The 24,992-nt window shown below is 41.9% G+C and overlaps 3 protein-coding genes across 5 annotated transcripts in view; 1 reads left to right on the top strand and 2 right to left on the bottom strand.

The window, feature by feature from the left end:
* LOC148349034 (transcription factor COE1-like) overlaps positions 1-5,104 on the bottom strand; it is a 40,046-nt gene extending 34,942 nt beyond the window's left edge. For both annotated transcript variants that reach the window (XM_088320926.1, XM_088320927.1), the window contains exons 1-6: positions 4,822-5,104; positions 4,587-4,743; positions 4,238-4,301; positions 2,508-2,563; positions 2,372-2,445; positions 142-210 (exon numbers count right to left, since the gene is read on the bottom strand). In XM_088320926.1, coding sequence (XP_088177052.1) covers positions 142-210; positions 2,372-2,445; positions 2,508-2,563; positions 4,238-4,301; positions 4,587-4,743; positions 4,822-4,925 — 524 coding nt within the window. In that variant the 5' untranslated portion in view covers positions 4,926-5,104. The remainder of the gene's footprint in view (positions 1-141; positions 211-2,371; positions 2,446-2,507; positions 2,564-4,237; positions 4,302-4,586; positions 4,744-4,821) is intronic.
* A 919-nt stretch (positions 5,105-6,023) lies between these two features.
* Positions 6,024-14,424, bottom strand: LOC148349033 (RING finger protein 145-like). 2 transcript variants are annotated; one of them, XM_088321317.1, is made up of 12 exons: positions 14,188-14,424; positions 10,666-10,920; positions 10,480-10,588; positions 10,320-10,411; positions 10,007-10,242; positions 9,753-9,928; positions 9,538-9,678; positions 9,268-9,450; positions 9,048-9,195; positions 8,596-8,718; positions 8,301-8,534; positions 6,024-7,008 (listed from the first exon to the last, which is right to left on the bottom strand). In XM_088321317.1, the coding sequence occupies exons 2-12, from the start codon at positions 10,847-10,849 to the stop codon at positions 6,646-6,648; spliced, it is 1,989 nt and encodes a 662-aa protein (XP_088177443.1). In that variant the 5' UTR covers positions 10,850-10,920; positions 14,188-14,424; the 3' UTR covers positions 6,024-6,645. The 2 variants fall into 2 exon arrangements, with proteins under 2 accessions (XP_088177443.1, XP_088177444.1); XM_088321318.1 differs by lacking the exon at positions 14,188-14,424 and adding an exon at positions 13,651-13,938.
* Positions 14,425-17,731: 3,307 nt separating this feature from the next.
* On the top strand, positions 17,732-24,990 carry ublcp1 (ubiquitin-like domain containing CTD phosphatase 1). Its single transcript, XM_088321413.1, has 10 exons — positions 17,732-18,255; positions 18,325-18,416; positions 18,501-18,586; positions 19,801-19,916; positions 19,983-20,081; positions 20,159-20,196; positions 20,282-20,380; positions 21,111-21,227; positions 23,429-23,556; positions 24,675-24,990. The coding sequence occupies exons 1-10, from the start codon at positions 18,102-18,104 to the stop codon at positions 24,700-24,702; spliced, it is 957 nt and encodes a 318-aa protein (XP_088177539.1). The 5' UTR covers positions 17,732-18,101; the 3' UTR covers positions 24,703-24,990.
* Positions 24,991-24,992: the final 2 nt, after the last annotated feature.

Genomic DNA, 24,992 nt, shown 5'->3' with positions numbered 1-24,992 from the left:
CTGACCGATTTTAAAGCGCTGATGGGAGATTGTGACAACAATTCAGAATGTAAAAATGCACGATTGTAAGTGTGTATCTGCATGACAGGTGTGAGACGTTTGTGCAATCGCGATGGCACGCGCACCAAGTTGTGAGCATACCTGTCGATGATGACAGGGTCTGACGGCGTCTCATTGCGATTTCCGCAGCTCTTCTTGTCGCAGCAGCGACTGCAACGACACCAAACACTTTGTTAGTGCGCGTCTTTGCGTTTGGGTGTGTTAGCGCGGGCGTGGACATGAAAGGTGCGCACCGGAGCGAGCGCCGGCAGACAGAAATAGATGTCTTGTCGGAGGCACATCCGAATGTCTATGCGCTTTTCCTGACGCACACAGGCGCCGGATGGATGGATGGAATAGTTGGACATAGGATAGGATGGATTAGTCAGATAGACGGATGGAGATAAGATTAGTGTGACGGACATACAGATGAATGATGTATTAGTTGGACAAATAGAAAGATGGATAGATGGATGCATGGAAAGATTGATTGGATGCACAGATAGGTAGATGGATGGAATAGTTGGACAGATGGATGGATGGACACAGAGGTGATTGATGGATGGATAGATAAGTTGGATGGATTGATGGATGCTTAATGGTTGAATAGATTGACTGGACGCACACATAGATAGATGAATGGACAGAAAAGTGATGAATGGATGGATGGATGAATCGATGGATGGATGGACATAGATTAGTGTGACGGACGTACAAATGAATGATGTATAAGTTGGACAAACAGAAAGATGGATGGATGGATGCATGTGTGATAGATTGATTGGACGCACAGATATATGGATGAAAAAGTTGGACAGATGGATGGATAAAGAAGTGATTGATTGATGGATGGATGCTGAATGGATGGAGGGAGGGATTGACTGGAGGCACAGATGGATAGATGATGGACAGAAAAGTGATGGATAGATGGATGAATGGACAGAAAAGTGATAAATGGATGGATGGATGAATCGATGGATGGATGGATGGACATAGATTAGTGTGACGGACGTACAGATGAATGATGTATTAGTTAGACAAACAGAAAGATGGATGGATGGATGGATGGATGATGGAAAGATTGATTGGATGCACAGATAGATAGATGGATGGAATAGTTGGACAGATAGATGGATGGACACAGAGGTGATTGATGGACGGATAGATAAATTGGATGGATTGATGGATGATGGATACTGAATGGATGGATGGACATAGATTAGTGTGACGGACGTACAAATTAATGATGTATTAGTTGGACAAACAGAAAGATGGATGGATGCATGCGTGATAGATTGATTTGACGCACATATATATGGATGGAATAGTTGGGCAGATGGATGGATGGATGCTGAATGGATGGAAAGATTGACTGGAGGTACAGATAAGTTGGATGGATTGATGGATGGATGGATGCTGAATAGATTGACTGGATGCACAGATGGATAGATAGATGGACAGAAAAGTGATGGATAAATGGATCGATGGACAGATGGATGGACATAGATTAGTGTGGCAGATGTACAGATGAATGATGTATTTGTTGGACAAACAGAAAGATGGATGGATGGGGGGATGGACAGAGAAGTGATGGATGGATGAATAGATAGTTAAGTTAGATGGATGGATGTCGAATGGATGGAGGCATGAATGGATTGATTGGGCGGCCGGATAGATAGATGGATTAGTTGGACAGACAGATGGATGGATGGACAGGGAAATAATGGATGGATGAATGAATATATAAGTTGGATGGATTAGTATGATGGATGGACAGATGGATAGGAGGAGGGAGGTAGATTAGTGTGACGGAAATACAGATGAATGATGAATTAGTTGGACAAACAGAAAGATGGATGGATGGATGGTCGGATGAGTGAGTTAGATTAAAGAACACATGGATGGATGAATAAATGAGTTGAAGGGACGAACAAATAGAAAAACAGATTAATCGATCGATGGAGCAATGAAATAATGAAACCGATGAGTTGGATGGACCGATACACGATTGGGTAGATGGATGGAGGGATTCATGGGTGGATGTATGAATTGGCAGATGGATGAAATGATGAAGAAGTGAGTTGGATGGATGTGACAGATGGATGAATAGATTAGTGGGACAAGCACTTAAGTGAAGGTTCCAAACATTTGGTCGCAAACGTATACAAAATGTGTCAGCATCAAGTAATTTTTTTTCTCATGGTTGAGGAAAATGTTAAAAATATGTATATGAAATACTATAATAATACAAATACTGCAGTAAACAACTCATCAGAAGATAAATGACTGTATTATGTGTGTGCGTGCGTGTATGTATGTATCGATTTCTGACCTGCACATGATCTCATGCGTGAGCAGTACGCGTCGCATTTCGGGGTTCTTGTCCTGCCCCTCGTACACGATGGGCTGCAAAAGATGACAACACTGAACATGTATGATCTCACACATACGCTTGTGCGCACACTAACCTGTTTACTGGCGGAATCGATGAGTCGGACGTAGAAGTCTTGTTCTGTTCTAATACCTGTGTAAACATTCCATAAAAGACTTCTAATTAAATGTGAGAGCGACTGAAAGGCCTTACATACAGTACGTGATCTTGTGCGAAAGGATACGTGAGAGTGACTTTACATGAGACCAAACACATAAGTGTAAACGAGAGAATGGATGAGAGAGTGAAAGATCAAGAACGAAGGGCTGGAAATGAGAGAGTTGTGAAAGCGAGAGCATGATGGACTTAATATAATGTAAGACAGTGAGTGAGAGAAAGCTAATCCAAAGGAGTGACGGTAAATGTAGTTTTGACTGAAAAGAATATGACTCATCGTGAGAATGACTGAATGCAAGTTTAATCTCACATAAATGACAAAATGCCTTCATAATTAGATCAATACAAAGAGTTATTTGGCAACTGCAAGTGAGAGAATTTACATGAGTGACAGTGTGACTACTGATTGAGATGAGTGGCTGAGTGTACATGACAGTGAATATGAATGAGTGACAGGACATTAGAACGATTCTACTGGAGTGACAAAAATGAGAGATTGACTCCTGTGAGAGGAGCTGGCACCAAAAGAACAACTTGAAATGAGAAAGTTGTGAAAGTGAGAGCATGATGGACTCAATATACTGTAAGAATGACTGTGAGATACACTAAATACAAGAGAGCAACTTTAAACGTAAGCCTGAAAAAATTAGAAAATGACTCAACATGAGAGTGACTGAATGTAAGTCTGATCTCACATACATGACTCAATAAGAGGTTGTCTTTTTGTGAAATTTCACTTGACCATCGAGTGACTTTAAGTAAGGGAATTTATTATTCATAGGCAACAGTATAAGCGGATATACATGAGAATAATTTTTGCATGAGATAATTTACACGAGTCACAGTGTGATTGTAAATGAAAGGTTAACGAGTGACAGTGAATTTGAATGAGTGATTCCACACAAGAGTGACAGGCCATGAGAATGATTCTACTTGAGTTACCGAAATAAGAATACATATAACATGAGAGTGATTACATGCGAGAGGGACCTGGGAATGAGAGAGTGATAGACTTCATATACTGTGACTGTAAGAAATGCCAAATTTAAGAGAACAATGGTAAATGTCAGCCTGTATGAAAAAGAAACTGACTCAACATGAGGGAGACTGAATACAAATTTGCTCTCGTATTAATTAAAAAAAAAGTAATAATTTGATTATCGAGTGACCACATGCGAGAGAGTTACTACGCGAATACATATACAATTACAAATAAATGAGAATCATTTTGCATTTGAGAAGTTGAGTTGACCACTAATTGACTTTTCACAAGAGAACTAATGACACATGTGCAACAGTACGACTAAATGTCAATGAGAGTAATTTGCATGAGAGACAGCAAGTGAGAGAATTTACAAGAGTGACTGTAAATGAGAGGTTAGTGAGTGACAATGAATTTGAACGAAAGTGACAAGACAAGAGAATGATTCTACTTGAATTAATAGTCATAAAAGTGACTCTATGAGAGAGTTACTGTATATGAGAGGGACTTGAAATGAGAGCATGATGGACTAGTGTAACTGTGAGAAATATGGAATAAAAGAGCACTGGAAAATGATGGCCTAAATGAATAAGAGTGACTCGACACAAGAGAGAGTGGATGCAAGTTTGATCTCACATAACGAGAGACTATGTGTGAGAGGGACTGACCACTGGTGTATAGCAGCTGGAGCCTGTAATGGATGCCGTTGTTTGTCTTCTCACCTGCACTCTCCTGCAGAGTCCGATTTTTTTTTTTTTTTTTATATATGCAACAAAGAAATTCATCAGTTCAACTCAATTGCAATACAGTAATCCCTTACTTTACCGGGTTTCACTACTTCACAGATTTTCATTTTTTTCATTGCATTCACCATTCTGATTGGCTAAACGGTTGCCCCACCCCTTTTCTGCCTGTGGCTGCCTTTTTGAAACGCAACCCCGCTAAAAACGAGGGATTACTGTATAGGAGAGGGGGTGGGGGGCTTATTTAAATTTCAAATTTTTAGAGAGGTCCTACCTTGTCCTTTTCGATGAAGTCCACAAAGTTGGTCCTCTCCACCTCCACCGGCTGCCCTTGGCGGTCGTAGAGGGCCACCACAAAGTGGAAGAAGTTGGACTTGCGAAGGTTGGATGGAGGCTGCTTCTCGAAGTGAGCCCTGGCAACCTCCAACCCGCTAAAATACAAACATCAAACTCAAAAACTAATTTGGAGTTTTTGGTGCTCCGATATGATAAAACAGTTCATCCCTGACCTCTGCGCGGCAGTGTTGGCATCCAGCACGCCGCCCAGCATCCAGCCCCGGCCGGCGTTCATGCCCCCCAGCGGCGGCTCCTCCTTCAGGCTGCTGCCGAACATCAGCACACCTCTATCGGCTTCGAATCGGACCAGCCCGTTACTCTCTACCGGCTCCCAAAAGGGGAGGGGTGTAATCCCAGAGCACCCCTCCGGAAGAATTAGGACCCGCGCATCCTCTTCATAACAGTTCCTCTTCCTATCAACAAGGCGAGGAAGAAACAGTTCCCGAGGTTACTAGAAAGAAGGGGTGCACAGCAGAGGGTTAGAGACGGGGGTGTCGATGAGAAAGTGGGCGTGGCAATTTCCAAGTGACCCCAAAAGCAGTGGAGATCTGTACTGTGTTGAGGGAGATTTTTTTTATCAACTAATCATTCAATTAACACTCCCCAACCCTCAAAAAAGAAAAACATTGATTGTCCACCTTAGTCCACACTAGATTCAGTAGACCTAAACCGCAAATAAATCCCATCAACGAGAAGATGCCCTAAAAAACATGAGATGAGTTGAAAAATTAACTTTTAAACAAATTCCATATTCAGAAACATGTACTAAAATGTTATTTTAATATAAGGAGCAAAATAAAGTGCTATTATAAGAATCATGGAACGATTATCAGGATGACCCAGATACAGTGGTTGCTTGTAGTTACTTGCAGCTGATACAGCAGCGCCATCATGCGACCGACAATAAAATTGCAGGTATTGTCGTGAAAATACTCCATAGCAGAAAGCACGCTGTCGCCACGTAACATGAAATTACAACATCTTGGTTCCTTTATTTTGGCAGTCGCGAGCTTCCCCCTGTGGTGAGAAACAAACTTCACGTTAACCTGTCATTCGTCAGTGAAACGTCGGAATAAACTGTGAATTTAATAGTGATCCCTCATTTCTCGCAGGAGGGTTCCAAATTGAACCTGAGTCAAATTCCGTGAATTTATTTTCAAACAGAATACAATTAAAGACTCCACAGTGCATTTCAATCAAAGAACAAAACCTTAACATATAAAAGTAATGTATACTGAAAACATTTATTCATGACCTATAAAAGTGCAAATCTGTGAAGTGGCGAAACCATAAAAAGTTAACCGGGTTATAGTGAGCGATCGCTGTAGAGTGACTATCTGGAGAAAGATGACATGACAATGAATTTCACGCAGACTTTTTGCTGAAACAGTTGACGTTTAATGTTGTCATCTCCTATAACAATCTGGTGTGTCTTATCATTAAACAGAAATCAGAAAACAAATGTCAGCGTTAGAACCTTCCAACTCTCAAGTGCAACACAACATTTTCATCATCTTTACAAAAAAAAGCGGCTTTTTCAATCATACATTGCTCATGTATTCATTTTAAAGCGCGCTAGCTAACACTGCGTGTAGGTAACGGGAACCGTCTGCGTCTTGCTGCTCCCACTCCTGACGGCGGAGTGATCACATCAGCTTGGGACGACGCGTCATATGGTGCCGGTAGTGGGGGGGGGGCTAAAGGGTCTAGTAACAAAAATGACATCAGTGCCAAAAGAAAAAACAGCTGACTTGGAGCGCATTAGGGGAAGACTGACGCCGGAAATACTTTGGTCACCGAGGAAACGTGCAGGGGTTCACCTTTGAACATGCATCGTGTCGGTGTCGATGGTCAGCAACGACCCCGGAATCGCTTGCCACGAGCGCAGTGATCTGGAATTCCATTCGATGTTTTCAGGAACTATAAAGGTCCACTACTTCAAAGCGTCCATCAATATTTTGGTGCCGGAAATCACACACATTCAAAAGCTAGGGACATCACATGCTGGTGGCCTCGGAAACTTTCACGATGTGACGTGAGGAGTCGTCTTCCTCCAATAGAATGCCTGGTTCGGTTGAGACTACGCCTGCAGCCTCATTGGCTGCAGGAGACGAGGAGGACGCGGAGGATTGGTCATCCACGTCGGACAAAGCTGGAGCCGCTCCTTCGTCTGCCGCATTTCCACCGCCGCCGACTTCCTGTCCGGGAGCCTCCTGATTGGCCGGGGGGCCGTCGGGGACCGGTTGACTTTTGAGTTGCGCATGACACAGCGGACACGTCTCCTGCACGTACAGCCACTTCTTCAGACAGCCAGCGTGGAAAAAATGGCTGCACGGCGTGATGACGGCGCTGTTCAGGTCCTGGGGGAACAAGTCCTTGCGTTAAGACAAGAACATGTACAGTAACCTTGCTTATCTCAGCCTCCCTACTTCACAGATTTTCATTGTGCATTGTGTTCAGCATTCGGATTGGTTAAACAGGTGCTCCGCGCCAGAGTCTGCCTGGGCATCAATGCCATTGCGGTCTGAGTTGTAGTTTAAAACGCCCTGGACTTGCAAAAGACAGAGGAGGATGCTTTCCATCGCCAACAAACGTGGACTCCTCGATTTGCTTAACTTACTCTGGAGCCGAATGCAGCTCTTTGGCGCTCTCTAGTGGCTCCCTGACGCTTTTTCAAAAACTGTTTGACAATGGAAAAATATATGGTTTCTGTACAAAAACAAACAGGACACATTCTTAATGTTTCCCTATAAATACAGATACATTATTGTTTCCTTTCTTATTCCATTTAATTTAATTCAAAGTGTTTATTGTCATATGCACAGTAAAGAAACAATTCCATGCACAATGAAAATCTTACTTTGCCGTCCACATAGTAATCGATTTAAGAAACTATATACATGTATACATAAGAATATTACGAATATTAATAAGATAAAAATACAAGATTAACTCAAGATGAGTTACAGCAATAAGATAGAAATAAGGTAAACCAGAGTTGAAATCGACTGTGGTGCAAGAATAGTCCAAGTATGGTCCAGTTTATAGTGTCTGTAGTGTATTGTTCGATCAGGAGCCGTTTAAGAGTCTGATGGCAGAGGGGTAAATAAAATTCTTTAGACGTGTTGTCCTGCATTTCACACTCCTCTACCTCCGTTCCAAGGGCAGAAGTGTAAACAGTCAGTCTTGTGGGATGATGGGGTCCTTAATGATGGAAGCTTATAAGACTCATGTGAAACTTTAAATTTTTTAGCAACTCCGGACATATTTTTTTCGTTTATTTTGGTCCAATATGACTCTTAACATTTAGGGTTGCCAACCGGAAGGTAATGTAAATGCAGTTTTCCATAATGTCCACATGATGGCAATAAGATATCATGTGAAGTAAAGTGGATCAAGTCCTCAATAAAGTGGCTTGATTATTTCTAAAACAATAATAAGCCGACAGTACTTAAATTATTTGTTAATAAAATATAAAGTACAATACTTTGTTCTGTTAAACAAATACTTGAGCCTGTAAATTATGTTTATTTGGTTTCAATGTATAATAGAGTAAAAGAGCATTTAATAAAATAATTATAAAGGTATCTACTTTGCAGGTTTTCATTATCACTGTATCATGGTGCCATGCTATACAACGGACGGGGGTTACCTGGTAGCAGATGGCGCAGATATCGTTGTATCGCTGAAGTTGTTCGGGGCTGGCGGTAGGGAGACTTTTGATCTTGTTGACGGCGTCTCGGCGCAACAGGAAGCTCTGCCAGCCCAACTGCGCCCTCAGCCACACGTTGTAGTAGGAGTGCACCAGGATGATGGTGCCACCCATCACGCTCCATTCGCCGAATACCGTCTCGGACACGCCATAGCACACCACGCACAGCGCCACCTGGTGGACGAGGGCCGCAGTCACACACCGCACAAACACAAGAGTGCGGATGTGGACTTACCAAGAACTCCAGCAGCCTGTACGTCCCGTTGACGCAGTAGATGACCTCATCCATGTTCTCCACGGGAGCCTTGCGGAACTCCTCCACCATGAACAGCACATAGATGAGCAGAGTACCCAGCACCTGCACACAAAACCCCACTTGTTTAACAGTCTGGCATGCACATAATCACACAAAAAAAATCAAACTCATCAACTAAACACGAATACCTCACAATACGTTCAATAAACCATAACCCATGTATAACAAACACAGAGAAGACAAATTAAACCTGAAAAAAAAAATTAGAATGTACTGTGGTGGAAAATAAATCCATGATAAATGACTTGAACAATGCCCTATATTTACAAGGACTCCAGAGTTAAAATAATATTTTCTGAGTTAAATATAATAATGATTCATTGAGCTGGTATAAAAATTCATATTCAAATTGGGACTCACGCCCGGCCGACCTGCAGTGAAGTGAGAATGGAGGACGAGATGATGATGAGGAGCCAGAAGTCCATGTGGAAGAACTGACAAATCATGTAGGCCATATAGGCTGGGAAGATCAGCAGGAAGAGGCACAGTGACACGGCTCTGAAGTGTTTCCACAAGCTCCTGGTGGGAAGCGCCACAAGAATCAGGCCCAAGCTGATTAGCCAGCAAAAAATGCGTGGCAGCGAGACAAACCTATCTCTGGAGGCCCCCAGCGCGAGCACGATGGGGTCGGCGATCTCAAGCATGGACTGCAGGATGGATGCCACCACGATGAAGAGGATAATAGACAGGAGGAAGGCTCGGTGGATGACCTGAAGCTCAATCAGTCCCGTTTGGACAGCCAGGATCAGGAGTGTGATGCCTTCAGTAACACCCCTGCGTACACAAAGGAGCGTTTTCTGCTTGTTCTGGTGGGTTTGCCGCATAGATGTAACTGCACAATGTATTGTGTGTGTGCCCCACCTGTGCATGGTGTTGTCGTTGATGAAGGCCCGGTAGCCCTGCAGGTAGAACTTACAGAGTGTGAGGACACCCAGGGCGATGAAGGACACGGTGAAGACCAAGCCCAAAAGCGAGTAAGGTGTACTACAGCACTCAGCCACGCTGCGCAAGAATCACACTTATTTCAAAAACAGCCCGTTGACATGGGTGCACACCAAACCCGTGATGCCACCCACCTGGTGAGGAATAAGAACAGGAGCCTCTCCCTTGAGGTGGGCTGATCCCGGGTACTGAAGTAGGAGTAGATCTGCAGCGCAAAGAGGAGCAGCCAAAAGCACATAAAGAGTACAGGCAGGACCAGCTGGTTCCACAAGGACATCCCCAAAGCCAGAAGACCGTACACCTCCACCACCTAGACACAAGCGACCAACCACATCTCAACAAGCGGCCAGTGTTTTTTGGGGTGGCCTGCCTGGAGCGCGCCACACACCTGAGCCAGCTCGCGGTACGCAGTCTTAGCAAGGTTGTAGGGCACCAGCAGGTTGGTCGCCAGGAAATAGATGACCTCAAGGCCCGTAAAGATCATCGAGAACTTGTTGATGAACACGATTGTCTCCATGGGTACCAGGCACAGCCGTGCCACCAGGGGTAGCAGGTGGGCTGAAAATAGCCAGATCCGTTTGGTCTGCATCACACAAGAGCACAGCGTGCACACCACCAGCTGACCTGCGGGAGGGCAAGAGAACATCAGAGTAGAGCCGGACCTTCTTGCATGAGGCAAGGGAAAGCACTTGGCCTCTAACCTATGAGCGCAGTGGTGAATCGATTCATAGAGAGCGGTTCCAGGTACACAGCTCCCTCATGTCCTGACTCCAGCTCGCTGCGGACGTAATCCCTGACAATAGAACAAAATCCACGCATTCAAACCATACCCCTGATGTGTCAGTGTTTGTGTGTCTGTACCTGGACACCTGGTGGCCTGCAAAGAGCAGCAGGGCGGTAAGCACGTAAAGGTAAAGCTTGACCAGGTGCTGACGGGGCAATGTAAGCAGTACCAGGCTCAAGATGTAACCTTCCAGAGAGAAAAAGTGTTATGATCGCTCAGACTTAATACAGATCATGATTGGTGGTACTGTGTGGAGTACTGACCCACGTAGTGTAAGTAAAGCGCCAGGTACTTGTACTGGAAGAGCGGGTTGTTGGATAGGCTGGACCGCTGGATCTTCTGGAAAAAGGAGCCCACATCCCAGCGGTACAATACATCCAGCAGCATGATGCTGGGCACACGTAGGCCCACGTTCAGCACCGCCTCCACACGCTCCTTCACAGCCATGGCCGCCAAAACCCACCCACCCACTCAAGGGCGCGCAGCACCACTAGGATGGGACTAGATGGCAGGGAGCACTATGAACCCACAAGAACAGGAAAAAATAAATAACATTTTTACATCCCTACATGTCAATAGGATGCAAAAATGTCCCCTAAAACAAGGACTAAAGGGCTCAGAGAGTTACTTCCCCATGGCCATTACCACCCTAATGAAACACACAAGTCCATGGGGAAAAAAATAACCCCTATATATTGAAAACCAGTATATTCATATGGACCCTTTGCACACACAAGACCTAACCACGTGACGACACAATGACAGACGGTAGTAAACAGTAGACAACAGCAAAAACAACTATACTATTTAACACCATTGGCAATGACTAGTCAAACGAATATTGTGCAGCTGTCGGAAGAGGTAGTTCACCTGGTCGGAAAGCACAAAGGACACTTTTTAGAGAAACTGAGGATAGCATTAGCAATGCTGACTGACAACCTATACAGTATTCCTCCTGACATACTCACACATCTAAACAAATCGTCCAAATCGGCCTGACTTTTGTCCACAGGATCTGTACCACTATATTGTAAATGAAGTATCCCCATACACAGCTGATGACCTAAACCCTTAAAAAAGTCTGGATGTTTACCAGTTATTTTCTGTGTTGCACCGAAAAATCCACTACGAGCATAAAACGTTCCCCCTTGCACAAACTTGACTTAAGTTACTTTGTATCTATATTTTTGGGGAATGTGATAAAAACAAAGCATGGAGCATTTGCACCTTGTATAGAAATCCCTTTTTAGCATGTTGAAAAAAATGTATTTGGGAAAAATGATGTTTTCTCTTCTGAACTTCATCTCTTATTTGATCTGTTGATGACCTGGTAGTTCATTTCGGCGTATTAAGGTTTATGGTAGAGCACATAACAGTTGTCAATACATGTGATATTCTGAACATTTCTGTTTTAAATCCCCGGTTATTCACAATAAAAGCAGCTCATTTAATAAGAAATAGCAACGGTAACATACTAACAAAGCTAGTGAGCAATATTACATCGAGTGTCTTTAATGTGATTTGTACCTATCTAACATAAAATTGCTCTGAAATAAATTAAACGTATTTTGTAAAAATGTTTGCTGCAAATCCTGGAGTACTTAAGGGCTGCCTGTGTTGTGATTCAGCACACCAGTCCCTCGGTTTGACTGCAGATAAACATTGTCGTCTTCAGTCGGGCTTAGAAGCTTGCCCACTGTGCAGGAATTAATCACTGTGGTAAAGAGTGGTGGTTATATTACTTTGTCTTGGTGATTGTTTTTTGTTTCAACTCAACTGCAGCACGCTCATGTGCCTCTTGCCGTTCGTCATGGCTCTCATTTTGCCAAATAAGGCAACGTGACGTCAAATGCAAAGGGTTAGAATTATTTCTTTACTCCGGGGATGCAAAACATTGAAAATCATATTCATTAACGGATAAAGACAATTTTCAGAGTTGGAAAATATTTTTATTGTAACATTTCAGAGCGTCATTTTTAGATAGTAGTTCTTAGACCATGTTATCATGTTTTGATAAAAATTGCAAACGATCATTCAAATCTTGATCCTACAAATTTGGTACAAACCAAATTGTTTAATGTTTTTAACAATCAACGTAATTGTAAAATCAACATTTTAATGCAAAAATTAGGATTCCATTTTTTTTTTTTAAACTTGTGTGGTTTTAATAGAAAATCGGTTCTTAGCATCTTGCTATAAACTGGAATAATGAACAATTGAAAATTCTAAATATTTGGTAGTGGTTACTATTACCAGGGTTCTTACAGCTTAAAGCAAGTTAAATTAAAAACTTTTAGAGACTTTGGCAATGCTTTTAAAATCAAATTTAAGACCAAGTCAAAGAAAAACAATGAAAGAAAAAACAACAAAAAAAAAAACCCACAAATATTTATAGCATACAATACATCGTGCCACATACACAATTCCTGGCATGGCTTTTAGCCGTAGCGAAAAACGTCTGTTGGTCAGCCACTCTGGGCATGGTCAGACGTAAACGTCTTTGTCCAAAGTGTATTGTGGGTGACATTTATCTGCTCTGAAATGCCCGACTGAAACCACATCACTGTTTTGATAGTTCCGTTATTGTGGTCACCCCATGTTGCCACAAAAGTAAATCTGTGAATTATTAAGAGACAGTCTATAAATGTTAAATCATTTAAGTTCAAACAAATATAAATCTTTTTATTGTGTTCAGATTTTTAAGAGTTTTGAAATTTGGATTAAGACATATAAATGCCATTTCAGGTCTTACTTTTAAGAACAATGAATTCAATGCATTTTAAGACTTTTCAAGGATCCGCGAGAACATTGAAAAACATTGCTGCTAATGTTATTGCATTATCTTCATTGCACTATTGCTCTTGGACACTTTCAACTTGAGTTAGTTTTAGGCACCATTTTGCAAATAATATCTATCAGAAAAATATTTATAATCTTGTTTCTGTCTTTTTAATTTTTATTAAATAGCTTGTTCATCCTATAGTGCCATGTTTAATCTCGTTGCAAACATTGTTCCCTAGGTTGTTATAAATGACAATAAAGAAAATAATAATTGGAATATCCTCGAAATTTCACTCTTCTCAAATGAAAATCTCAGTTGTATTTTATTTTACAGTCACGGAGCTGTTTCTGGCGATTTTGAAATATGACAAATGTCCATTTTTGCTACAAAAATCTCGTTGGTTGCATGCTCTGTAACCATCTCCAAAACAAAATGTTACATAAGAGTCAATGCCAGTGCTGCTTACATAATATTACTGTCGTCCACTATACTTGGATGATTTAATCCGTGCACTTGTACACATTCGGCCAAGGTAGTGGTGTCGATGCCTACTTGGCCTAGGTTCCATGTCTCTGCTTTCTCGCCTATACATCTGTCTCCCGTCATTCTTTGAACTAACACGACACACATTCATTTTACTAAATGAATTCCATCACACACTTTTATCACATTACGTTTGTGGTAGCTTTAAATCAATTTTGATCACGATTGCTCGCCAGCGTTAAACGATAAGTGTCAGCGTCGGGAAGTGGGCACAGAGCCAAAAAGTCGAGCTAGCAAAGTGCTAGCCGCAAGCTAGCAGACGTCAAACAAAGTGACGTCACTTAAAACACACGCAACATATTCGCATTGTGAAACACGGTAGAAAAAACACAAATAAATTAATACACTCGCACATATACTTTTAATGGAATGAGTCACTTGGCAGCGGTTATATAAGTCGAGTTTAGCCGGCTGGCGTGTAGCTTGATATTATCAAAATGGCGACAGCGGTACAACTTACGCACGAAGGCCGACGTTTCGAGTGCGCGTTAGAGCCTCGGCGGGGAGCTTCCCGTCGGGGGCACCAAGCATTTTAGCTGGGCAAAGCCCAGAGCACCTGCCCGGCCGAGTTTGAGGACCGAGCCGCGTCAAGTTTACAGGAGGCGGCCGAGCGGGGCGTCTCGAGCATCTCGCCCAGACGCCATTCGGGGCAGCCAACGAGCTGACCAGCAGCATAGATGCGAGGCTCAATTGCGCATGCGCAGAACATCCACGCTCCTGTGTAACGGATGGGTGGATTTAATGTTGTTTTCCCCCCCATTAATTAATATTTTATTTAAAAAACAACACATTAAAAACAATATTTGCAATGTAAAAAACAATTTTATCGACAACCATACAAAAAAAAACAACAACGCCAATAAACTATACATCCATCCATCCATTATGCTCACTCGCTCATTCACACCTAGGGACAATTTAGACTGGCCCATTAACCTCACATGCATGTTTTTGGAATGTGGGAGGGAACCGGAGTGGCCAAAGGAAACCCACGCAAGCACGGGGAGAACATGCAAACTCCACACAGGAAGATTTGATCTCACGACCTCAGAACTGTGCCGCACACGCGCTAACTACTGCGCCGCCGTGCTGCCCATGAACTATACAATAAAACCTTATTTACAAACTAAGGACATGTAGCTTCAGGATTATAATTATAAATGTCTTTGTCGTCATTGATAACCATTGTTGCAATACAGTAATTAGTTACACTTGCTAGTTACTTCATTTAAAAAGTAATTCAGTTACCCCCAGATTACCGACACCCAAAAAATTGCGCATTGCTATGAAAGTAACTATCTCAATACAAATTTCTTTTTATACTTACATAGAAGCCGCGCCCTATAACTGCTTTAAATAGCCACATAAAAAAAAAGAAAATAGAAGAAAATGTGTACACCTTCCAATGCTTCCACATTGGATTGTGCAATCTTGCAAGCTTGCAAACGAACACTAAGTCAAAACATTCAACGTCCAATTTGTCTCTGGGCGTTATACCAATCAAAGATCTCCATCTCTGTTTTTGGATGCTGTACAAGAGTTTTTTTGTGTGTTTGGTGTATTGCAAAAATAATACTACAAATAAAAAGACCAAAATTCAGCACACTGCCCACCATTTGCTAACGGTGACGCAAAACCAAATATGCACATATAAGCTGGCCCATTGATTTCAGTATTTTATGGTCTTAAATTCGCCTTTGATGTGAGTATATACGGTAGGAAGAATATCTACACGAGGAGAAATTCAGCATTCTCCTACTTTGTGTTGGAGATGGCGCTATCATAACTGTATTTCTTGGATTTTGTAGCTATATAAAAAAAATCCTTAAGGGCTTGCCTCTCATTGATCAGGGGATGTATGTGATGATTTAAGTGACGCAAGAGGATTCAACAATCAGGGGACGCTGTAATTGATGACCTCCTCATATAAAGTAGCAAAGTAACTTAGCAACACAGCAATTACAGTAGTACCAATAGTACAATAGTCAGTGTTTCTTCATTTTCTTCATGCTGACGTTTTGAGTTTTAACTTACCCTTGGGGTACGTGGGGGTTTCGAAGTGGGAACGAACCATTTGATGCAGAGGGGGCAAACCAGAGTATGCTGACAGGCCTTTCTGCTGATGAAGGGTAGCATGGCACAACAAATCACCCCCTTTTCTGGCATTAATGTTCGTGTCAGGGTGGGAAAAGCGAAGTGGAATGAGTGTTGAATGTGTTTTTGACTCTGGCCCCCTCCCACTAGGATATGGCTTCGGTATATATATATATATATATATATATATATATATATATATATATATATATATATATATATATATATATATATATATATATATATATATATATATATATATATATATATATATATATATATATATATATATATATATATATATATATATATATGCCGAAGCCATATCCTATATGCCGAAGCCATATCCTAGTGGGAGGGGGCTAGAGTCAAAAACACATTCATATATATATATATATATATATATATATATATATATATATATATATATATATATATATATATATATATATATATATATATATATATATATATACTGTATTTTGGTTTGAACAAATTTATTGACACTAAAAACAGAAAACAATCATGACAATCTCAACAGAAATTAAGCACATTCACAATATTATATTCCAATATTACGTTTTTAACAGCAAACACAAAGTGAGGTTTGAACAAACCTTCTCGAAAATCAAACATATTCACAATTTCATTATATAACATCTTTGTTAGTGTCAATAGATCCGTCCAAACATTTATTTTTTTATTTTTTGGTTTGAACAAATTTATTGACACTAAAAACAGAAAACAATCATGACAATCTCAACAGCAATTAAGCACATTCACAATATTATATTCCAATATTACGTTTTTAACAGCAAACACAAAGTGAGGTTTGAACAAACCTTCTCGAAAATCAAACATATTCACAATTTCATTATATAACATCTTTGTTAGTGTCAATAGATCCGTCCAAACATTTATTTTTTTATTTTTTGGTTTGAACAAATTTATTGACACTAAAAACAGAAAACAATCATGACAATCTCAACAGCAATTAAGCACATTCACAATATTATATTCCAATATTACGTTTTTAACAGCAAACACAAAGTGAGGTTTGAACAAACCTTCTCGAAAATCAAACATATTCACAATTTCATTATATAACATCTTTGTTAGTGTCAATAGATCCGTCCAAACATTTATTTTTTTATTTTTTGGTTTGAACAAATTTATTGACACTAAAAACAGAAAACAATCATGACAATCTCAACAGCAATTAAGCACATTCACAATATTATATTCCAATATTACGTTTTTAACAGCAAACACAAAGTGAGGTTTGAACAAACCTTCTCGAAAATCAATACTGTATATATCATTGGAGAGCACTGCTTTGTTGACAATATCTGTGTGTTATTTGCCCTCATGTAGGTTTTAGATAAGGGGATGGTGTCATAATAGTCTATGGTTTTCAATAATCTGTGCAGGCCTTCTAGACTCTTTGTGATTAAGGGCTATACAAATGAACATGACTTAACCTGACTTGACTTGCTAAATTATTACTTGCAGCAGTATTTGAATGTACTGTAATTGAAATTGTTACAGCGCAGGGTTATTTATTTACTGCACAGTTCCTCTCAATGGAACAGGTAGATTATTCATATTTAATAGTATCATAACATAAATTGACATAATCTAATATTTGTTTCAGACAATAAAAGCAAAATCAAAGATAGTGCTTTTGGAAATAGAGCAAATTTTAGAACAATGCAGTCAAATCACACGATTTGTTGTATTTTAACCAATACGCATACATTTGAACAGTTATTTAGGGATTGTAATGCTTTATAATTTAAAGTTTATTTTCTAACGTTTAGATTATAAATTTAAAACGGCAACCGGAAGTTAGCACCTTCACCAGTCGTAAATGCGGAAGCGACGGGGTAAACAAAATCTTATGGCGTCGAGGAGCGCGGCGCGGTTGCCTTGGCGACAAGGCTTTGTCGTGACGTCACTACCGACTGCAGGCGCTGCAACGGGAAGAAGCGTCTTTGCAATTTGTGTCTTGTCTTTTACGTCGTCGAATGAAGGAGACCGAGACATTGGACTCACTGCCCGTATTTTTTTCTACATCTCATGTTCGCAGCACGTGCTAACTTAATACGCCAGGTAAGCCCCAGTCCTCGTGTGCGACCCCGGCGCGGCTAATGCTAGCAGTTAGCTACCTGCTTAGTTCGCCAGGCTAGCTAGCCTGTTAGCAGCTTCGGCTAAAAACATCAACACGTCCGGCTCCTCGTCTTATCTTGCCATACGACAGCGTGTGTGTACGCGTGAGCCATGTCCGTGTCCGTGATCATCAAGTGGGGGGGCCACGAGTATTCCATCACGTCCCTGAGCGAGGAGGACACCGTCATGGACCTCAAGCAGTCCATCAAGACTCTGACAGGGGTGCTGCCGGAGAGGCAGAAGCTTCTGGGACTCAAAGTCAAAGGTAAACTCCTATCTATAAGCTGGATGTAGCTTCCTGTGCTCACCCTGGGTTCTTTCGTTGCGGTGTCAGGAAAAGCTGCCGAGGATCAAGTCAAGTTGGGCTCCCTCAAGTTGAAGCCCAACACCAAGATTATGATGATGGGCACCAGGGAGGAGGGCTTGGTAGGACCTGGCTACCAACCTCTTCATTGTGCCTTTATATTTCTTGTTTCTTTTCATATTTGCTTCTATTTTATGTTCACGCAGGAAGAGGTCCTGGCCCCACACCCTGAAAACGATGACGTGGTGAACGATTTTGACATCGAGGAGGAGGTTATCGAGGTGGAGAACAGGTCAGACACTAAATTGGTCTGATGAGGGGTTTGACAGAAGCTGGGATGTTTTTTTTGTAGACAAAATTCTAGTCTAAAATGAATGAATGGCTTAATAAGCGTTAATGTCATTAAACAAGTGTAACAAAATTGAAGGACCTTTCCTTTCAGTGCAAGTAAAACAAATAAAAAGCTAAAAATGTGTTAAAGGATAGAAATGTTAAAAAAACAATATATTAATGATTTTACAATAAATAGGGAGGATCAGCACCTCCAAGTCCGAGACCATGGTACTCAGTCGCAAAAGGGTGGCATGCTCCCTCTGGGTTGGGGAAGAGATCTTTCCCCAAGTGGAGGAGTTCAAGTATCTTGGGGTCTTGTTCATGAGGGAGGGTAGGATGGAACGGGAGATTGTCAGACGGGTCGGTGAAGCGTCTGCCGTCATTCGGACCCTGTACCGGTCCGTCGTGGTGAAGAGGGAGCTGAGCCGAAAGGTAAAGCTCTCGATCTACCGGTCGGTCTACGTTCTTACCCTCACTTATGGTCATGAACTTTGGGTCATGACCGAAAGAACACCATCCCGGATACAAGTGGCCGAAATGAGTTTCCTCCGCAGGGTGTCTGGGTTCTTCCTCAGAGATAAGGTGACAAGCTCAGTCATCCGGGAGGGACTCTGTGTGGAGCCACTGCTCCTCCGCATTGAGAGGAGCCAGTTGAGGTGGCTTGGGCATCTGATAAGAATGCCTCCTGGACGCCTCCCTCGGGAGATGTTTCGGGCATGTCCCACCGTTAGGAGGCCCCGGGGGCGACCCAGGACACGCTGGAGAGACTATGTCTCTCGGCTGGCTTGGGAACGCCTCGGGATCCCGTCGGATGAGCTGGAGGAGGTGGCTGGGGATAGGGACGTCTGGGCTTCCCTTTTAAGGCTGCTGCCCCCGCGACCCGACCTCGGATAAGCGGAAGATAATGGATGGATGGACAATAATTATCTGCAAATTAATTCCTTATTCTGTTAGTTTTTGCTTCGATATACCTTCAGCGCCTTCCCGAAGGCGGCAGGTCAAAGAGCGGGGCACCTGGAGGTCCTTAATGATGTTTTTTTTTCGTTCTGCTGATTCACCGAGTGGTGTAGATGTCCATCAGGGAGGGGAGAGGGCAGGCAATGCACTGTGTGGCTTTCACTGATATGCATGCAATTCAACACTATGTAATGAATGGATTTTGCACATTTGCAGGGAGGAAAACCTAGCCAAGATCGCTCGCCGAGTCAAAGACTACAAAGTGGAGGAGTTGAACCCCCCCAGAGAAGGGAAAAGACTACTAGTCCTGGACGTGGACTACACTTTGTTTGGTGAGCGCTTGACTCTCAGAAACAACCCCTAAAACACACAACTTTTAATCCGTTGTATGTGTTTAGACCACAAGTCATGCGCAGAAAGCGGTCAGGAGCTGATGAGGCCCTACCTTCACGAATTCCTGACGTCAGCTTATGAAGATTACGACATCGTCATCTGGTGTATGTATGACCTCATCGCGGCTTCACTGTCATGGGCTCAGATGGCATCACCGTTTGATGCCTTTGTTCTGTTGCAGCTGCCACCAGCATGAAGTGGATCGACGCCAAAATGAAGGTCAGCATTGCAACCTGTAATGTTTTGCTCCTAATCGGAGCAGAAACAGTTATGCGATTGAAGAAATGTTTGACGTGTGTGTTAGGAGCTGGGTGTGACTGACAACCCAAACTACAAGATCACCTTCATGCTAGACAGCGCCGCCATGATCACTGTGCATACACCGAAAAGAGGTGTTGTCGAGGTAAGCAGCATATGTCATTGCTTCATTCTGTGGGTGTTTGGGTGATTTCTCCGGGGCGGGGTGAGGTGGAATTTGCTGAGGAACACTGAAAAACTAGAACCACAAGGTACCAATACAAACACATCTTAGTAAGAGAGCTCTTGTTGGTGATAGGAATGAGTGGAGAGGTGTTGTGAAAGGATAGTGGGATGTTTGAAAGGGGATGGGAAGGGCACCTGTATGATGCGGCAGGGGTAAACCGGGCCCTGCTGTTGAACAGAAGAGTGTGTTGTGTCACCCTGACCGGAGTGACATGGTCGCTTTCTTGTGTCCCGTTTCATCTGGAGGGACGAAAGCATGACCAACTTAGGTGCCGAGATGCTTAACTTGTTTTGGTGTTTCGGCATTTGGGTTGGGCATGGTCCAAATTTTTTTTGTGTGTTTTTTGCTACTTTTTCCCTTTTTTATTTTCTTTGTTTTTGTATGTGTTCGTCTTGCTATCAGTCACCCCTCTCAAGGGATATAACCAGGGTAGATTGATGGAAAATTTCCCTCTTCAGGTTTCTTTAAACGCAGTATTTGAAAGACGTTGTCTCTTGTGCCAACTCTCCTACTGGCACCAAGAAACATGGAAAAAAAATCCCATGTGACCAACCAACCAAACTTGTCGCACCAGTGCTTTAAGTTGGGAAGTTTAATCTTTTTTTCAGAGAATTTAGGATGGTTCTGAATATTTGGAATGTGTTGGCAGGTGAAGCCACTGGGTGTGATCTGGGGCAAGTACGAACACTTCTACAGCCGCAAGAACACCATCATGTTTGACGACATCGGGCGCAACTTCTTGATGAACCCGCAGAACGGACTCAAGGTAGCCACCAGCTTCATGAAGTACAAAAATGAGAGAATACTGTAATCCCTCATTTATCGTGGTTAATGGGGACCAGAATCCCCTGCTCTATGCAAAAATCAACAAAGTAGTCCCCTCCTCCCCCTAAATTGTAACATTCGCTCCCGCTCGCAGTAATACTCAACCGGAGATAATGGATCGTGCCGACTAGAGTGTTGTTCATTTTAGGCGGAAATAACGGAAAAAAGAGCCGCCACCACTCCACAAATTTGCTATCTCTGATCCTACTCTCAGCAATAGTCAACTGGGGGTAAGGGATCACGGGAAAAAAAGTGCAGTTAATCTTAGGCGGGCAATAATGTTACACTGCAGCTCTCCGATCTGTAGAAAAAAAGCGCTCTTCTGGCCCTATGTTCTCAGCAATAGTCAACTGGGGATAACTGATCGTGGCCATGACAGACGCTGTTCTACTTATGAATGGGATAGGTTCCGGATGATCGTTTGTAAGTTGAATTTGTTCGTAAGTTGCTCCAGTGCTATATTTTTTATGTTTAAGGTTTATTTAAGTATGTTTAAGGCTTGCATAAGAAACCTGTATTGTTTTGTACTAAAAAATATTTTTTTAATAAAATGATATGCACTATAATGTTACAAAGCATGCTGAGGGATAAAGCATAGTACTGAAAAACAAAGCTACACATTAGGCGTTGACATCTGTGCTCTGAAAAGCCCTTTGAGACTCCTTGTGATTAAGGGCTATACAAATAAACATAACTTGACTATAAAGATAAATAAAGTTAAGTTTAACATACTTTTGGAAGGGTTAGGCGACTTCCTCCACTGTGGTAAAAAGCGATCCAACCATTTTCTCAACCGCATCAAGCTTTCTTATTCCAGTTTCATTTCAAAAGAAACGGCTCGTCTCTACTTTGCATCAACCATATTGAATGGATGCAATAAAATGTCATAGTTCTTGGCGTGCTAGAGCTACAGTGCAGGGTGTATACACACGACCTAGGAAGTAGAAGCCGGATTTCTTCTTTGGAGTGGATGCTGGGTGACCTCTCACAGCGCCACGCTTGTATCGACCGTTCATCATAAGTCAAGTGGTCGTAAGTAGGGGAGCGTCTGTACTCGGCAATTCATTTTAGGCGGGCCACAAAGCCACACCTTGTGAGAAAAGTACCTTTTGCCCGACCGAATACGGGATTGTTGGTAATGGATCGTAGCCGCACGAGTGCAGTTTATTTTAAAAGAGCTGTGCGAAATTTGGACCTTTTTACTGGCTGTCGCCACTCCCTGGCTTGTCTCATCATTGCAGCCTCTGTCTGCTCGATCATGATGCACGTGCAAGTACGTGTATTTCTTAGAGGCACTTGAATAAACTTTTTTCATCTTTCTCGAGGCCATGGAGTAGAAAGGGTAAAGTAGCAAGGGATTACATTAATTCTTTTATGGCAGAAATCAAAGTAAACAACACCCAAGGGCAATGTCCCCTCTAAGCTGCGCGCGCGCGCAATCGCGCACTGCTCGCACATTTTCTGCGCACAAGAAAATCTAGCCAGCGCAGTTTTTCGAGAACCGGCTTCTTCGGCTCGGCTCACTCAAAGGAACCGGCTCTTTCGGGTCTTAAATGGCTCTTCAGGTTGTTTTTGCTTCTTTCATCCCTATATGACCAAATATTATGTAAAATTATGCACAAAATGACTTAAAGGAAGGGGGAATAGAACAAAAAAGAAAAAAATACCAAAATGAAAAAGTGGTGAAAAGCTGAGGAAACAAAAGTAAAAAAAGTAATTAGAGAACAAAAAGAAAAAAGTAACAGCTAGGAAAAAATAAACACAATGAGATCTTTTTAAAGGATTTAAAAAAAAAATAGAAAAAACAGGGAAAAAGAAGAAAAAGTTTGTGTTACATTTAAATAATTTCCAATTATACCAAGTCAATCTTGTTGCCAACATTGTACTTCCACTAAAAAATGTGATTAAATACAGTTGTGTATCGTGCGACCGACTAATTTTTTTGCATTGCCGGAAACTCAGCAAAATGTAACTTGATGTCAAGTTTTGGACATGTTTGATAATTACTTAGTTGCCACACTTGGGATTGCTGTTGCTCACTGTTGTTTCAAGCGTTGCTCACCGACTTTGTGTGAACGCTCAGACCCGTGGAGAATTAGAGGGAACATTGCCCAAGGGTTTTCTCAAATTTGACATGTGCAGATCCGGCCCTTCATGAAGGCGCACATGAATCGCGAGAAAGACCGCGAGCTCCAAAAGCTCAGCGAGTACCTGAAGGAGATCGCCGCGCTGGAAGACTTCACCACACTCAACCACAAACACTGGGAAAGGTAAACAAAACACACCAATAAATAGGGATTTAGTCGTCATCAGTGTTCCCTCTAAGCTGCGCACGTGCGCAATTGCGCACTGCTCGCACATTCTCAGCACACAAGAAAATCTAGCCCGCGCACAAAAATGAGGGCTCAAAATTACTAATTAAGAAGCGACTCAAGTCAAAGTTACAGTGCATGAAGGTAAAAATACACGGGTTCCCCCGACATTGTGTCCTAAATGCGGTATTTCGAAGTCGAGTCGAAGTAGAACGAAATTGAGTAAAGTTAGTAGAGTTTGTCGAGAACCGGCTTCTTCGACTCGGCTCACAAAAAACCCCCCGGCTCTTTCAAGTTCTAAACGGCTCTTCAGGTTGTTTTTGCTTCTTTAATCCCAACATGACCAAATATTATGTAAAATTATGCACAAAATGACTTAAAGGAAGGGGGGAATATAACAAAAAAAAAACCAAAATGAAAAAGTGGTGAAAAGCTGAGAAAAAAAGAAAAAAAAGGAAGAGAAAAAAAGAAGGAAAAATTTAGAAAAAAGAAAAGAAAGAAATGTAGGAAAAAAGTAAATAGAGAACAAAAAGTAAAAAGTAACTCGGTAAAAAAAAATTACAATGAGACTTTTTTTAAAGTAGAAAAAAAAACACGGAAAAAAGAAGAAAAAGTTTGTGTTGCATTAAAATTATTTCCAATTATATCAAGTGAATCTTGTTGCCAACATTGTACTTCCACTAAAACATGTGATTAAGTACAGTTCTGTATCTTGCAACCGACTAAGTAAGCCCCCCAAAATGTTAATATTATGGGACAAAATATATCAGGAAAAAAAAAGAAATGGATATCTTGTGAAAGAATTGTAAGAACAAATGATGTTTGTAGGCCGTACAACCTTTGCAATAGTACATGAGTCAATTCATTCAAAAGAGAAAAAATATTTTTCATTCCCGGAAACTCGGCAAAATGTCAAGTTTTGGACATGTTTGATAATAATTATCTAGCCACACTTGGGATTGCTGTTGCTCACTGTTGTTTCAAGCGTTGCTCACCGGCTTTGCGTGAACGCTCAGACCCGTGGAAAATTACAGGGAACATTGGTCGTCATACAATCTTTACTTTCGTGTCCCTAGGTACTTGTCCAAGAAGCATCAGCATTGACCACAATGACATCACAACAACACACTGGAACAACACAAAGCCTGCCGCGTTTCTCCGCAGCTCCTAAGCCGCTCTGGCGCTTCTCGCCATGGTACGCACATGCGCCAGCCTTGACAAAATAATGAGGCGATGTAGCAACAAAAGCGAGCCGGTACAGCAAAGGTGAAAACGGTTGTGAGGATACACATTGCATGTTGTCATGGAAACAGCTGAAGGAATGTGTGTGTGTATGTGTGGGTGCATGTGTAAATATGACATTAATAAAAACATTTTTTTATACCCAAAGAATC

Source organism: Urocampus carinirostris, chromosome 17, assembly GCF_059441175.1.
Source record: "Urocampus carinirostris isolate Australia breed hairy pipefish chromosome 17, RoL_Ucar_1.0, whole genome shotgun sequence".
Lineage (NCBI taxonomy): Eukaryota > Metazoa > Chordata > Actinopteri > Syngnathiformes > Syngnathidae > Urocampus > Urocampus carinirostris.
The sequence above is the reverse complement of the archived record's forward strand: the minus strand, read 5'-3'. Positions and strand labels throughout refer to the sequence as shown.

Excerpts from the sequence above, each read along its gene's own strand:
- LOC148349033 (XM_088321317.1), bottom strand. The coding sequence starts at position 10,849 with ATGGCTGTGAAGGAGCGTGTGGAGGCGGTGCTGAACGTGGGCCTACGT. Across the intron at positions 9,929-10,006 it reads CGTACCGCGAGCTGGCTCAG|GTGGTGGAGGTGTACGGTCT; the intron begins GTGTGTGGCGCG and ends GCTTGTGTCTAG. Across the intron at positions 8,719-9,047 it reads CCATTCTCACTTCACTGCAG|GTGCTGGGTACTCTGCTCAT; the intron begins GTCGGCCGGGCG and ends TTTTGTGTGCAG.
- ublcp1 (XM_088321413.1), top strand. The coding sequence starts at position 18,102 with ATGTCCGTGTCCGTGATCATCAAGTGGGGGGGCCACGAGTATTCCATC. Across the intron at positions 21,228-23,428 it reads ACCCGCAGAACGGACTCAAG|ATCCGGCCCTTCATGAAGGC; the intron begins GTAGCCACCAGC and ends TGACATGTGCAG. Across the intron at positions 23,557-24,674 it reads AACCACAAACACTGGGAAAG|GTACTTGTCCAAGAAGCATC; the intron begins GTAAACAAAACA and ends TCGTGTCCCTAG.